Below are 17,695 nucleotides of genomic sequence, written 5' to 3'. Positions count from 1 at the left end.
TTTCAAGTAAGGTATTAATTATAAATTCTATGGTTTTTAGGTGATATTCTTGGTCAGACAATAGAAAAGCTTTATCGACTAGACTAATGATGATGCCTCTTTTTTGAGAAGTAGGATGGTTAGAATAAAAGTATCTCCCAGAAAAACTGCTTTTATGAAACCAGTTAAAATTTAGATAATTGTCTTTTTTCTTTATAGTGACATCTAAGAAATTTAATAAATTGTCTCCGATTTCCATAATGAGTTGGAGACGAGGATGAAACGAATTTAAACAATTTAAAAAAACGTTAGTTTGCGAAGAACTATGCACAGATCATCGACATATCAATAATAAAAAGGTAATTGTTCATTAAAAGACATTAAGGCTATACTTTCCAGTCTTTGCAGCACTAAGTCGGCAATAATGAAAAAAAAGTTTTACTTTACCAAACAGAAATAGCAATAACATCATCATAGAAAGCATTAAAAGTATATACATAATATTCAAAAATTCATAATAGATAAAAAGATTGACATTACTAACCAGTCTATTCCGATTTTAAACAACATAATTGCTTCCTCCCTCCATACATCCCCAATAGACAAAGAATTATTCCAATTAGAAATAGATATCAAAAAATTTTTATCTTCACATCCCAATCTGATTTTCACATGAGCAGACAAAGGTAACACCACGGTAGCTTTAGATAAAGAAGTTTATATTAATTCGCTCAAAATTTTGCTTCAAGACAAAGAAACTTGTGAAGCAATAAATAAAAATCCAATCTAAAAACTCACAACATCTCTCAGAACATTACTTACAAGATAGAAGAGATCTGGCTACTTTAATGATTTAAAATATAAATAATTGTATTGCAGTGATTGATTACTTTCGAGAGCTTATGCACCTTCCAAGATTCACAAATTAAACTGTCCTTATAGAATTATAATTATATGTCATCGATTGGAAGTCCTTTATACTCGTTAGCCTCATTCTTACACAATATTTTATATGTAACCCTCAAAGCAAAAAGCTATATAAAAAATAGTTTTCAATTGGTGGACATTCTTAAAGGAACAGAAATGAATGAAGATCATGATATATCTGCTAATTTCATTAGATGTGGTCTCACTCTTTACAAATATTCCATTGGATATAGCTTTGGACTGTGTGAATGAGAATTGAAATTTTATATCGAGACAATGCTTACAAAAAAAAGAATTCTTGGAAACTATTCTTTTTGTTCTTGACTCTACTTTATTTTTGACAACAGTATTTATAAGCAAAACTTTGAAACATTCATGGGCTCTCCGTTGTCACCCATCATTGCCGACTTAGTGCTAAAAAGACTGGAAAGTATGGCCTTGATGCCTTTGAACAATATCTTTTTATTAGATATGTCGATGATCTGTGCACGAATCCTTCTTCGCAAAATTAACGTTTTATTAAATTGTTTTAACCCGTTTCACCCTCGTCTCCAATTCACTATGGAAGTTGGAGGCGATTTATTAAATTTCTTAGATGTTACTGTAAAGAAAAAAGACAATCATCTAAATTTTGATTGTTTCATAAAAGCAATTTCCCTAGGAGATACTTAAATTTTTATTCTAACCATCCTACTTCTCAAAAAAGAAGCACCATCATTAGCCTAGTCGATAAAGCTTTTCTATTGTCTGACTAAGGATACCACCTAAAAACATAGAATTTATAATCAACACTTACATGAAAACGATTATCCTTTGAAATTTATATTTGATACTATCAACAAGAAGCAAAAGCCTCTTACAAAGAAAATCAGCAGTGTAATGTCTTCCTAACAATGAAAACTAAAAAAACTTGACATCATGATTTACTGTACCATAAGTTCCGGATAAATTTAAACAATTTAATAACAAAGACATTAAGGTCTCTTTCCACAGCTTAAATAAATTAAAAAAATTTATCAAAGTCTAAAAAGACCCTCTCCCACATTTGCCTAAAAATAATGTAGTATACAAAATTAAGTACAAAGATTGTGATGCATCTTATATCGGACAAACGGGGGAGACAATTAAATACAAGATATGTTGTCATATGTTGTTTCTAATGACACTAATAACAACTCTTTAAATATTCAACTTACGATCGACAATGTTTCACAAAATATTCATTCTAATTCTGAGAGAATTGACATTAATCCAGAAAAATTTAATGAGGCGCCTCCCCTAGATACGCTACATCACAAATTTCGTTAATTTGAGCGGCAGTAACATTCCCTTACAAGTTCGATATTTATTATAACTTGGTGAAAAATTTGGGCTTCTTATCAATAAAGATAACAACACTTTGATTGAATTTATCAAACGCATTGAAAATAATATTAGTGGTCGTCCTAAGAATATCATCAATTTTGTCAGAAATAATTCTTTCCCAATACTTAGATTCCACAATAATTTCTCTTCTCCTACTTTTATTGACAACAGATTTTGAAGTGGCTGCATGTTACAAAAAGATTTATTAATAACCATCCTAATATACTTATCACAAACGCTGACAAGGGAAGTGTTGCTCTTGACAAGGATGCCTACGTATCGAAAATAGAGAAGATTCTTTCAGACACTAACATTTATGTAATCGTTAATAAAGATCCGAGTAAGAAATTGACTTAGGATTTACGTACATTGTTGTGTGGAAGCGTGATCGGTTTATTGGCGAACAAGCATATCGGAGATGGTACTAGAGCTTACGGTTTGATCAAAGACAGTAACTCATTGAGAGTGATTGTGTCCTCTGTTAACAGCCCATTATATTATCTTTCTCTTTTCTTACATAATATAATTAATGATAGCATACCAAAAGATCCTAGTCATATTAAAGACAGTTTCCATTTGGTTGAGCATTTAAATGATACTATTTTTGATTCTGAATATGTTTTGGTGTTAGATGTAGATCTTTTTTTAAATATTCCTGTTGAGCTAGTATTAAATAGCATTGATAGGAGATGGGTTTACATTTCGGCGAAGACAAACATCTTAAAAAACGAATTCATTATTGCAGATTTATTTTAGATTAAACTTTTTTGCTTTTAATAACAGAACTTACAAACAGGTACTCCAATGGGTTCACCGTTAATCGCCGATAATCGCCGACATTATAATGCAAGATCTAGAAGAAATAGCACTTAAAGAATTGTCAGTACAACCATTGTTTTACTTTAGATATGTTGATAATGTCATTCTTGCACTTCCATCTGATACTACAATGTTTTAAATATTTTTAATTCTTTAAATAAGAGATTGCAATTTACTTTAGAGATTGGTACAAGCAGATTGAATTTTCTTGATACGATGCTTGTTATAAATAACCAGAGAATTATATTTGACATTTATCACAAAAAGACGTTTTCGGGAAGGTTCCTTAATTTCCATTGAAATCATCCTCTTTGCCATAAAAAAGACACTATTATTAGTTTCATTGATAAAATTATTCTCTTATCACATCCACGGTTCTAACAAAAAAATCTGATAGATGCAATTCATACCTTTCTAAATAATTGTTATTCTCTCTCTTTTATTTTCTCTACAATTGAACAAAGATTAAAGTTTCATACACATAATAAACATATTATATTATTATTATATATTATTATACACGTAATTCACAAGAGGAAGACAAATATTTTACGATTCCTTACGTCAAATCTATTTCCGAAAGTTTCCTTCCTATTTCCAGTATGTTCCATTGTAAACTAACCTTTTCTATCCTTCACACATTAAAAAGTTTTATAAAAAGAGGAAAAGATAAGCTTCATTTCCTATCCAATCAAAATATAGTTTATAAGATCTCATGTGACGATTGTAAGGCGAGTTATGTCGGTTAGACAAAAAGAAAATTGAATACGAGATTACACGAACATATCTCAGACATTAAGAAGAATACTGGTTTCACTGTCATAACTGATCGTATTAATTTTAACCACAATTTTAGATGGAACGAGGTAAAAATTTTAGACTGCGAATCTTCGTATAATAAGAGATTGGTGTCTGAAATGATTCACATTAGAAGACAGAAACAAGGTCTTAATAAACAAAATGATACTGAATCTTTACCTGAAACTTAGTTACAGATCATTCAATCTCTTTCTTCTTCTTAGCTGCATTCTTTTTCTATTCATTTCTCCTTTCCCCATTTTCTCTTCCCTCTATCTTATTTTCTCCCTCTTATGTTCCCCTTCCTTTTTAGTTTATCACTCCAATCTTCTTGTCTTTATATTTTGTACTTCACATTGTCTCTGAGCATCTTAGAGAGATGATTATATTCAATCTCATCGCATTGCCTAATAAGAGATAACATATCACTTCGACATAAAAAGTATTTATTTTCAATTTATTTGTGACTAAATTAAACATATATAATGTATGACGGTATCACACATTTTCTATCTGCATTAATAACTCTTATGTATATTTCTCATAATATTAGATTTTTGCCTTTTTATTTTTATTTTTATTACTCGCGACTCATTTTGTATCTTTCTTTTTATTACTTGCTACTCGTTCTGTACTTTTTTTATTATTTTTTATTTCTTATTCCTGTGGCAATTTTACATTATATTTTGTACTTTCTAACAGAAACATGTTCGTCCTTAATCTATATACACAAGAGGAATACCTTGTTGTCGATTATAACTTCCTTATAACTTTCATTTTATATTGAAGCGAGACTTATATATTTGATACTGCGATCGAGAGCGAATTTTAATTTTTATATATTATCTATGTAATATTTCCATTGTTATTTTTGTTCACATTGAAAATGATTCAACAAAGATCGAAATGTTTGTTTTGTTTTTACTTGTTACCGGTCAAATTAAAGTTTATATTTTAACTTGATGACATGTTTTATTTATTAACAAAAAATTCTTTTATTTTATGATAATTGTTTTAGGCTCTTAGCCCTTTTCTTTTTGTTTGTTTAATTTATTAAGCCTTATTACTATTATAATTTAAATACAAGAATCAAACAACATAAAAGTCACATCCGATGGAACACGTCTTCCCGCTCTGTTATAACCGATCATAGGATGCAGTTTGAATACGATTTTGATTGGGATAATATTCCAATTCTCGACGAAGAACTTTGTTACAAAAAACGTTTGATCTCAGAAATACTTCATATTAAAAAACAAGATAACAGTCTCAATCTTCAGAAAAACACAGAGGGTTTACATAAAGCATATATATCTATTATAAACAAAATTTGACTTTGTGGCACTATTATTTATCATTTATTACATTTTATCAATTATACTCTGACCGTCGTAACAGTCACACATGATTATTGTCAAGCTATCTTTATTTTAAATAACTGGAAATTTTATAATATCTCTTGACAATTTATCTTATGACAATTACATATTTATCATTTTAACTTTATAACGTTTGACCACATTTATTTGATACTAATAATTTTGATGTGCATTAAAGTGATAATATGCCAATGATTACGACAAATCTTTGATCTCACGGGTAAGTTTTTGTCAGAGTAACGATTTTGCTTACTTAATCCATGTTTTCATATAATTTTTTTTAAAAATATATGAAATCTCTAAATTGTATCAATTACAAACATAATACATATACATTTTTTCAAATTATTGTTGTACTACTTCTTTTACAAAATAAAATCGAAGTGCAAGAAACTATATTCCAAACCTTTATTTAATTAATTAATTAATTAATTAATTTTTTTATTCTTATTTAAAGTCATCCTATTTTCACTTAAATGATATATATTTTTCTATTCCAACTTAGTAAAAAATTTTATTACAAAAAACTGTGAAAAAAAGTAAAAGTATAAATTTAAAAAATTTCATATAAAATTTTACAATAAAAAAACTTAGTTCTGCTACACGATTAACAATACAAAATGATATCATGCATTTTATATTGTTAATCATATAGCAGCACTAAGTTTTTTTAGTGTAAAATTTTATTTGAAATATATTTTTTTAATTTATACTTTTACTCTTTTTCAATTCTTTGTAATTAAATTTTACTGAGTTGAAAACTCAGAAAAATGTATTTAAGTGGGAATAGCAAGATTTTCAAATGAGAATAAAAAAATATATACTACTTATATTTTATTTTTAAGAAATGAAGGTTTGTAATAAATTTGAAATATAGTTTCAAAAAATATATGAAATACATTTTAATTTTTTTTAAAAGTACAATAATGTTTGAAAAAATGTATATTATGTTTGTAATTGACGCAATTAGAGATTTCAGATATTTTTTTTAAAAAGTTATATATTTGAATTGAATAAAATGATACAATTTTCTAATATTATTATTTTTTTTTTATAAAGATTACGTAAAGATTGCACAAACGCAGATAAAATTATAGATATTTTTAATTTATTATAACCTCGATTTTGATATTAGGATTTTCGTTTCAAAATGATTTCATTAATCGTAAGAATCTTCACACTCTGTATAAGTATATAGGGAATTACCCTATTTATAAAAAATTAAACAAATCCAATTTGATATATAAATAGTTTATAATTATTAAAAAAATGTTTAATTTTTATTTAAACTTTTGTCATGCTGAATGTATAATATTTCATATTGCAATATTTTCATTTATAATTTAGGAATGTTTATGCATTTTTGTATGCATATGCAGTATCGACTAAAAGTATATCATCTTAGATTTTTTGAGAATAACTTGATTTAAAGTACATATGTCTATCAAATTATAATATATTTTAATGTATAATATAACTATAGTTTACTAATGACTTTTCATTAAATAATAAAAACAACACACCATTTGTTAAAAATTATTTTTATTTTAAATCTAAAAAATAAGTTAAACTATGTGCGCGTGCGTGCGTGCGTGCGCGTGAATAATAAACTTTGCATAAGTAATAACATAACAAGTTTAAATGCTAGCAATACAGTGAAACTAATCAATTGCGTTTCAATATAAAAGATTTTGACACACGATTTAAAGAATTAAATATATATAAATTCACACAGATATATTTAAGCATTAGACATGTTTCGAAAAATAGAATTTCTTTATATAATAAAATTTATTCTCATTGGTCTATTTAAAATTCTAAACGTGATATACTTTGGCCGGTACTGTAGATTAATTTGATTTCTTCATGTACAAATATATTCTTTTCGAGTTTAATTTTACAAATACGCCGCTAGGGTGATTTATAATCATTGTTTTACTGAAATATTTTAAAATTAATTGGGTGTAAACAGTTATATTTATATTATTTATAAAATGTTTTATAAAAAAATCAATATTTGTTTTTGTAACTACATATACCCATATAATACATCTGTTTTTGTATATATATATATATATATATATATATATATATATGTGTGTGTGTGTATATACACATACCCCTTTAATTGTAGTAGTCATTATTTTATGTAAGATTTCATATAATTTTATATAATTTTTAATTTCATATAATTTCGTAACTTTTCTATCGTAGTTTTCAAGCTAAAATCTTTTCTGCTTTAAATTATCTCTATAATGAATGAGATGTTCTACTTCTCGTGTTATTATTTCTTAACGTAAGTTTATTTATAATTAATTTTTTCATAATCAAAATATCATGGAAGATCCTCATTTACCGCAACGTTCAATAACATTATATATTTTTACAATTTGAAATTATACTACGATGAATCCATTTGCGATTAGTTGAAATTTTATAATTTATTCGACTCTTCGAAATCTAAAACACAGATTCCGTTTTTCACAATTCAAAAGTGATCGATGATTTGATATTTTCGCTAAAGAGAAATTATCATATTGAGCAAGGAAATTCGTTAGAAAATATTATGAAAAGTAAAACATTCTATATGAAATACATTCTTTTATTTTATGTAAGGTCATAAATTTATTTCTTTCTTATATTCGATAGAGAAGCAAATTTAGTGCAAATAATATCTAATAATAATGTGCTTTCAGAAAGAAATTTAACATACTTAATGTATACATATATCTAGCAAATATTTTTACTCGTGCAAATTATAATATTTTGCAAAAGTAATCGATTAATGAAAATAAATATATTTACAATATGTAAAACGATATACAAGAATAAGAAAACTGCATGCTTTTGCTTTACAACTTACAGATGCTAGAAGCTATTTGTGGCAAGCATGGAATCAAATAAATTTATACAGTATCTGTCCTTCGTACACTAATGATCACATGATGTATCAGTAACTACAATATTCGATATTAAAAAGATATTTTGCAATAAATTACATTAAAGCAATAATTGCATTGGCCTACAATATGTTAAAATATATCTGAATTTACGAATTAATTGCATTGATATGTCATGCATTATTTTAATTCTTTTGTGATTAATTAATCTAAATATTTAATACTAATAATATAAAAATGGTGGGGCGAAAAAGATTATTAGATTTAATCGCTTCGATAAGATTCGAGACATTAGTGATTTTATTTTAAGAAGCCTTATTATGAGCAAACGAAAACCGAGGCAAGCTTTATACAAATCTACCGTTTCAATACATTAACAATCACTGTTTTCAATGCACTTAGAGACCTCGAGATAATATTTCCTTAAAATCAGTGATGTCGAGGTTGCTAAAAAATCTCATTTTCTCTTCAAATATTCTTTTATAAATCGAGGTCCAAAAGCATTTTTTTATTAAATTTCATTACATTGCAAAAGGTTTCTTTTTATTGTAAAATCATACCTTTGGAAAGTAACGGTCCATGTACTGCGTGTAAACAAAGAAACGCTCGTAATTAACTGTAATTAGTTAAGGTAATATTTACGATAAGAAATGACTTGAGTCTGCTTACCTTATCGAAGTCCACCTGTACTGACATTTGATTCACTTTGTAATCGTGCAGAACTCGTTGGCACTTGTCAGTCGTACACGCAGCCAGCGTGTGAAGAAGATTTTTCTTAACACCACGGACAACTAAAAAAGTAATTTTATATTTCGCTCATTTTGATATTCTTTGATAAAATGCTTGTTATATAAGAATAGTTTACTTATTTATTAAATGTAATATATCTTTGTACATTTAAAAAATAATAGCTATGCAAATATAATCAATATGAAATAACTATGATAACATAGTTGATACTTTTATTCAACTGAGTAGTTAGTTATCACACATGTATTATCACACACTAGTGTACATATCTTTAAAAAATACGGAGTTATAGGAAAATTTAAAGACTGTGTAAAATTAAATTTATTTCGTAAAAAATTTTAATTAAATCAAAATAGTCAATCATTATACTTAAATATTACTATGCAAAGACATTCATTTTTCTTTACAAATTGTATTTAGTAGGAAAGCAAGGAGGACCACTATGTGTTAATGACTATATGTATATGCGGTATGTATACATTGTGTACGGGGTCAGGGAAGAGGAAGTGCATCACAGACTAATCACAAACGCTGGGTCCGAGGGACAAAGGGAAAGCACGTCACGGAGTGATAGAGGAGAAAGAAGTTTTTGTTCTTTCTCTCTCCTACCGGTTGCGTCTTCTTTTTATCTCGTCCTTTCTCTCTCTCACCCGTTGCAATCTTATACTTCTCATCTTATTCGCATCTCTCTCTTCTTTCCGTTGTATTTTCTACGTTATCTTTTCTTTTTACGCGATTTTATTAAATAAATATGATATTGTACGATTTTTTTTTTTGATGTTATGACTTAGCAATTATTTTAATTTAGCGGTAAATATCCCATTTAGGGAAACCAATGACTTTGACCTTGACATATGTTGTCATATGTTAAGGTCAAAGTCATGAGTAACTTCCCACAAATTGTAACCGTTATTCGTTAAAAATTAACAAAAAAGTTTGAAAAATAACGTTTTCTTTCACCTATATATAATATTATAAATTATTCTATAATGCTTGCTTACGTAATGATTTTTTACGCGAAGCGTGAAAGTCGCTTCGCATAAAACCGTATGCCCCTCAACAGGGGAGAGGTGGGAGTCGTTTCGCGTGGAAGTCGTGCGTCCCTAAGTAGGGGGAAAGATGAGATGAGAGTCGCTTCGCATGGACAGTCGTAAAATATATTTTAAAACAGAAAATTTTTGTTCTATATAGTGTAGTAGTTTTATAAAAGATATTATTTTTCAAATTTTCCATCTTAATAATCTTTTAACGAGCGATAACTAAAACCTTGGAAGTTACTCTAGATCATGATCTTGACAGTATATATCAAGATCAAGATCATTGGAGGGGACACCTCTGAATAGGATATTTAGCAACTAATTATAATAATTTTAAACAATATACTACAAATAACCAAATGTAACAACATGAACGCTCTTAATTATCGAACTATTATTAAACTATTATTGAATAGCTATCGAACATACTTATTGAACCATATCGTATTTTTATTGAGCTATCATTAATGATAAATTCTTAATTGAAGGACTGAATTCTATAAGGGATACGCATGGATTTCGCAGTATAAATATTGTCAGCAGAGTTAATTTTGGACATCGCTTTAATTTCGATTTTGACGATTCTTGTAAAGAATTTTATAGCGTATCTTTTTTGTGTTTTAATCAAATTGATAACTTTTTTATTTTCAAGTTGTAAACAAAAAAAGTAATTCGTAAAATAAAATCATATTTTTATATTCAACTCGCCATATCTCAGTCAAATATAAATATTATATTTTTCTTTGAAACTTTCATAGAATAAACTTCAACATGTTTTCCGAAATAAAAAGTTTTCAAAATTTCTCAGCCGAATGCCGTATTTTTTAAAATATTCCTCTCGAATTCGATCATAAAAGTTGTCACGAATTTTCAAATTGTCAACTTTTTACATATATTACAATTTTATTTATTAGTGAAGGAATTTTTTGGAAAGTTTTAGCTTTTTAAACATTAAGGTTTAAAATAATGACGATTTATGTGTCGATTCGATTACGTAGCACACAATGTGAAAATCCTGAACCGTTCGCCTTCACAAAACGGAGATAGTACGTCTATAGAGTGCATCATATGTTGTAAATAAATCATTATACCTTCATTTTTCTCGATTGTTTTTTCCTCAAATAATAAAGATAAGGAATACATCAGTTATCTTATTATATTTGCTGCATAGGAATACGCTATTGTGATGAATTTTTATTGACAATTTTTATTGATGTTCTAATTCTTATTTTGTAATCGTAAACAATTAAAAAGTTGAAACATATTTTGGGTTCTTAAGAATATTGCGTTTTAATATTCGATAATGTATTTATACACAAATTTGGGTTAAACATAAAAAAGATGCGCTATAAAATTTTCTATAAGAATCAACCGTCAAAATCGAAATTAGAGCGATATCCAAAATTAGTCCTGCAAACAATACTTATTCTGCGAAATCTACGCATCTTTCCTTATATTGTAGAATCCAGTCCCTCAATTACGTAAAAAGGGAAAAGAAATTAAAACGTATTCAGAAAATCTTATATTTTATTTCTTAAAATTGAAATTGACATTTCTTTTAGATGTTACGACCACCAATTTGTATATATTTTAAATTATATTCTGTAACACAATTCTTAACATCTAGATTATTCAAAGATTCTATATCTTCGCAATCAGTATCTAGAGTCTCAGTAATCAAATCATTGCTATTGAATATATTCGCCAGCCATTCATGTTTTTTAAATCCTTTAACATATACAAGAGTTAACATATACGATCGCACTCACAAGTGTGGTTCAATTTCGTTGTGCGTTCGCGATTAATATTCTTTAAAGTTTTCACTAATAACTTATTCTAAATTCAAAATTATTGGGAGTACAAATTCGGTCCGTTTTCCAAAAGATGACTCCGGCTGTTGTGAATGATTCATAGTGACAGCTGATTTTAGCATTTTCAAAGAGGTTAGACATCTGCTGATAATATTCAGTTTATATCGCTTTGAGTTTCATACAAAAACCTTGATTTTTACTGTGTTTGAAATGTCGAATTTTGTGTTAACCAAGCAGCATTTGTTTATGGTGACACTGATAAATCATGTAGGGAATGGTTTCGACATTTCAAGGATGGAGATTTCAGCGTTGAAGACAAGCCTCGTTCTGGACAGCTAAAAAAATTCGAAGACAAAGAATTAGAGGCATTACTCGAAGAAGATCAGAGTCAAACGCAAGAGGAGCTTGCAGAATCATTGGGAGTAATTCAACAAGCCGTTTCTGCACGATTGAGAGCCATGGGAATAATTCAAAAACAAGGAAATTGGGTGCCTTATGAACTGAAACCGAGAGACGTTGAAAGGCGATTTTTTACTTGCGAACAGCTGATTCAAAGACAACAAAGAAAAGCATCGGATTGTGACTGGAGATGAGAAGTGGATATTCTACGATAACCCCAAGAAGAAAAAATACTACGCTAAGCCCGATCAATCGTTGCCATCGACCTCAACATCAATATCAAAGCCGAACATTCATGGTTCGAAGATCATATCTGTATCTGGTGGAACCAAAAAGGTGTTGTTTACTATGAATTGCTAAAACCTGGCGATTCCATTACAGGTGATCGGTATCGGCTACTTGATTCGTTTGAGCCGTGCATTGCGAGAAAAATGACCGGAATACGCGAGCAAAGACATGATAAAGTTATTTTTCTTCATGACAACGCTCGGCCTCATGTCGCAAAAGTCGTAAAAAAATATTTGGAAACGTTCAAATGGGATGTTTTACCGCATCCGCCGTATTCTCCGGACATTGCTCCTTCTGATTATTGATTGTTCCGAAGGATGCAGCACGATTTGACAAGTCACTAGTTCATTTCTTTCGCAGAAATCGAAAATTGGCTCCAAAATTGGATCGCTTCCAAAGACGAGTCATTTTTTCAAGATGGAATTCGAAAATTGTCTAAGGATGGGAAAAAGTAGTAGCGATGGATAATACTTTAATTAATCTGTTCATTCATTTTGTTTTGAAATAAATGCATTTTTGAACACAAAAAAACGGACCGAACTAATTTGTACTCCCAATAACAGAAAATATTTCGACATTTACACAGTTCTCGCAATATCGTGCAGTTGGCATTGCGCCAGGCACGAATGAGTGCCATTCTTTCGTGAAAATAACCGAAATTTTACCCCAAATATATTATGTGACGGCTGCAAGCGTCACAGCATCACAGGCAACTCAGTATATAGGCGCTTACAGTACAGAATCCGGCACGCGCCAACTTTCTCGCGAGTGGTCGAGGACCGCGACTTAGCTTTAGAGAGCTGACGCGATAACCGCGTTATAGATTCATTCGGCGGGAGATATAAGACCTCGCCGAGGCGGAATTAAATTGCTCAAGGCGATTCCTAGAGACACTAAATGATATCCTAAATCACTGCAAAGCTGCCTCGATCATCGAGATCAGCAAGGGTGTCGACCGGCACAGGAGCAGCATGGCTAACTACTGGCGAAGGTGTAGCACCGCAGAGCGATGGCGGAGTGATGGGTCAGGCCCCAGCAATCCAGTGGAAGTGCTCCATCACAAGCCCAGCAGTTCAGTGAAAGCGTTCCATTACAGGCCATCGGAAAAGCGGTGCAGTCAGTGGAGGAGCTGGATCCAATAGAGGCAGAGGGGCGGCCACGCATCGCGGCAGAGGAAGTGCAGCTCGATTCGATAGGCGGAGACTAATCCCGGTACCGGCAACACTGCGCTCATCATCGCCAGTAAGATGGAGGCTGCTGCCACTGGAGATCGCGCCACAACGACTAACGAGGTTTCCACATTACCTGTTCAGCATGTGTGACAGTAGGCAGCGCAGGAACACATCACCGAGCTACCTTTTTGTGCCAGCGACGCTACCTGTCGCAGTCTTTTCGATGACGACAACACTATCAAAGGCAACAACGTGAACACAAATCACGAACGAGGTAAAAGGAACCACCAAGACTTCGCACCGTGGAGTTGTCATATACACCGCCAAGGACGCCGCCAATCTTGCGGAGGAAGGTAAGATTTGCCATGTCCGAGAACCTCTACTCTGGAAAGGACCAAAACAGCAACGACTGTTGAAGTCCCACGAAGTGAACGCACTGTGAACCGTGGATCCAATACCGCGGATGCCTATCGCGGTAGTTTACCACATACAAACGGCCCTTTTCAGGGCCACCACAAACTACACACAAACAGTCTTTTTCAGGGCCAACATATTCTTTAACACATTATACATAGACTATAAATATATCATAGTTAATCGGATACACCAAGACCAGTCATTTAGCCTAGCAACATCTCTTTACTGCAAACCTACTCCTAGCTCTTAACGGGCAGTAGAGGCCGATAGTGACGGCTAGTTGCCACACCACTACAAACACATTCACTAGAATTCGCTATATACTAGAAAGAATTGCTGATAGCTCTGATAACTGATTATTCAGCTCCGATAATGATAGAGGGGACGGTTCGTGACTGGGAACGGAAGATATTTTGGAGAACGAATAGAGGACGATTCCAATAAATGACACAGAAATTAATAACAAGAAATGACAAATATATTCTATCAATCTACAAGATTCATACACGTTCGCTAAAATCGTAGCATTGATATGCGATAGAAAAGCATCAAAGTAGCATCACAATGTTTTCTTATCAAGTTTTCGATAGCACGACAGTGAATAGAGAAAGTTCTCGGCAGTACGAGTTCATAAAAGAGTAATAGTAGAACGTAGTTCTTACGCTATCACATAAGTGATAATTAAATAATTTGATCACCAAAATAAGAAGATAGTTTTTGTATTGCAATAAACATGGCACGACCTCAAGCTCGACCGCGAGGATTTCGAACAATCTTAACGGAGCAAATAATGTAATATAATGGTCAGTAGTCGAGCAAAAAAGAACTTACAAATAATATATTTTTTCTGTATTTATCAATACTAACAAGACTACGACTTTGAGACTACGGGTCCTTCTTCAGTACATATAAACTCTCTCAAAATTGTAAATCAAGTATATCATATGGTAAAGATCCTGTATCTTATGTAAAACTCAGTCAAAGACTCTTCATTTTCAAGTGATAGTCATCAGGAATACGATATAAGAAGTAAAAGCTCGTTATATATGTCTTAACATGATTAAACGCATGTCTTTTGATAAAGCGCTCAGAGAAAAATTCATTTTTAAGCTGGGATGCCATATTCCTCAGACCTGACTCCTTCAGATTTCCATTTGTTTCAATCCATGCAGCATGACCTTGCTGAGTACTTCACTTCGTATAAAGATATAAAAAATTGGCTTCAACACTGAATCACTTCAAAAGAACCAGAATTTTTTTATCACGGAATCTAATTATTGCATGAAAAGTGGGAAAAGGTGATAATTGACGATGGGCATTACTTTGAATAAACTATTTTGTTTCTCATAAAACATAGGTAATTATTTTATTTAAAAAAACAGCGGAAACTTATTCAAACATCCAATATAATTAAAATTAATTTAAAATGTATACTTATATTGCGATATACTAGAGTATATCTTTGATGATACTTAAAAAAAAATAAAAAAATTATTGGTAATATGGTAAATTATTTTTTTGTTGTTATCATTGATAGTATAAATACTCTGCTATCTTATCTCCAAAGGCTTGCTTATCTGACAATGAGATAATGTAAGTGTGGCGACTATAAGCGCCAGCACCACAGACAATCCGTTCTACGATTGCTTGCAAAACAGAACCTTGCACATGCCGATTTTCTCGAGAATACGTGGGGCCAAGTTTCTCGCGAGCGCTCACGGATCGCGAATAGCGAATACTGCGACTCAGCCACCAGAGAATCGCTACAACCAAATACTTGCAATTTAGATTCGCCGGATGGATAAGGCCCACTGAGACGAAATTGAGTCGCTCAGAGTGATTTCCCGGGATACATCGCAGAGTAATAATCTTGACTGCCAAGCTGACTCTCTCAATGAGGTTGGCCACCGCTGGCCACGGTGTGCATTAGCAGCAGAGGTACAACAAAACTCAGCGGCAGCATTAGTGGAGACGCACTATTTTCAGTGGCAGCATCAATGAGGGCGCAGCATTACTTGGCCTAGCAGCAGCAGCACGGCTCAGCAGCAGCGGAAGCTCAGTTTAGCCTACTAGTAACAGTAGCAGGGGCGCAGCACTGTTTAACAGTAGTGGCAATAGTGAAGGCGCAGCTCGAGCCGGCAGTAGCAATAAAGGCTAAAGAGTCCAGAGGTCCCATTATCATAGCTATTAAGGCAGTCGAGAATCCTACTTCATTACCGCGAGCTCTTACCAAACAGCTTTTTTTAGAACCACCACAAATTATAATCAAACGGCTCTTTTCGGAGCTACCATAAACTATCATCACAGTATAACACATATATATATACATATATATAAATATATATACATATATATAAATATATATATATATATATATATATATATATAAATTACATATAAATTGTGTATAGTTATATATATGATCTCATCATTCGCACTCCAATCTTCAGGCGCACTTGAACAGTAATAGAGGCCGAAGGTGACGGTCAACTGCGTATTCTGAACACGTATTCGACGTACTAACCAACTAGCGCCATAATAAGTATATCGCAGTATACGTACACATTTTAAATTAATTTTAATTATATTGTATTTACCTATGAAAAATAATATTGCCTTTTTTACCCAAATACTTTTTTAGTTATTAAAAAAGCAATAATCCCATTTTTATTTTTTTTAAATATAACAAACACATAGATCTGACAATCTCGCAGGCGCAACTGAGGTTGATGTTTTTAGCGACGGTAATGGTACTAAAGTAAAGTAGAGATATCCAACACGCATGGCTGTCATTCTTGCACAGTCAGCCGACTTTCAAAACAGTTAACATAGAAAAGGCTCACTGTAGTATGTATAGAGCTCACTGAGTACTCCAAAGGATTGAGATCCAGAAAAGAGAAAGATTAAAATTCTTTTTCAATGAACGTTGCAAATTTTTTTTACACCACATTGTGTTTTCTTCGAAGCATGAGCAAGGGCTGAATCTTACTGGAAGAGAGTCATCCCCAAAGACTTAGAGTAAATTTAAGGACGTGTCCTTCCAGAATTTCGCGAATGTAACAATCGGTGTCGATCTTGACCTTTATTTCAACTAATTTGAACAATAAACGACCTTTTTTAGAGACTCAAACTATCATTCCTTGAACATTTTAAAACTGGGGAACGATTAGAGCTTTTGAATTGATGTTATTCAATGACATAGAATAAACACGACCATTTTGGAAATTGTAGGGCTGCTGCACGAGAAACATTTTTTCGTCAGAGAATAAAATTGTTGAATCGGCGAATTGTTTTAACAAATTCTTCATTTTCTTGATTTGAAGCTCACTAAGACTATGAATTCGTTGATGTTTACAGACTTTCATACCCAGATCCTGTCGGATAATGTAATTCATGGTCTCCATCAATACGCGCAGATCTTGGCCAATTTTCTTTGAAAACGGCTTGAATTATGCTCGATTTGGTGTTTAATATTATTAATAAGTTTTTTGATGCGATCAGTTATTCGCCCCCCCCCCCTCCCCCAAATAGTCAGATTAACATTTCCAGTCTTGCGGAAATATTAGACAGTACGATGGATTAATGATCGATTCTTCTGTTTTCCATCATCCGCAAGATCTGTGTACAAGAAACGCGTAACTATATTATTTTTTT

At 31.5% G+C, this 17,695-nt stretch overlaps 1 protein-coding gene across 14 annotated transcripts in view; it reads right to left on the bottom strand.

Moving 5' to 3' along the window:
- LOC105144004 (prominin-like protein) overlaps positions 1 to 17,695 on the bottom strand; it is a 331,794-nt gene that overhangs the window by 113,939 nt on the left and 200,160 nt on the right. For 12 of the 14 annotated variants that reach the window (XR_015545735.1, XR_015545734.1, XR_015545736.1 and 9 more), the window contains exons 4-6: positions 8,837 to 8,958; positions 8,728 to 8,751; positions 8,131 to 8,142 (exon numbers count right to left, since the gene is read on the bottom strand). Coding sequence is in view for 11 of the 14 variants with exons in the window: in XM_011052632.2 (XP_011050934.1) it covers positions 8,131 to 8,142; positions 8,728 to 8,751; positions 8,837 to 8,958 (158 nt within the window). In the remaining 3 variants the exon portion in view is untranslated. The remainder of the gene's footprint in view (positions 1 to 8,130; positions 8,143 to 8,727; positions 8,752 to 8,836; positions 8,959 to 17,695) is intronic. The other 2 variants (XM_011052633.2, XM_011052634.2) reach the window with 2 other exon arrangements.

The sequence above is a fragment of the Acromyrmex echinatior genome, chromosome 7 (assembly GCF_024713525.1).
Source record: "Acromyrmex echinatior isolate Ae372 chromosome 7, ASM2471352v2, whole genome shotgun sequence".
In the NCBI taxonomy this organism is placed as follows: Eukaryota; Metazoa; Arthropoda; class Insecta; order Hymenoptera; family Formicidae; genus Acromyrmex; species Acromyrmex echinatior.
The sequence above is the reverse complement of the archived record's forward strand: the minus strand, read 5'-3'. Positions and strand labels throughout refer to the sequence as shown.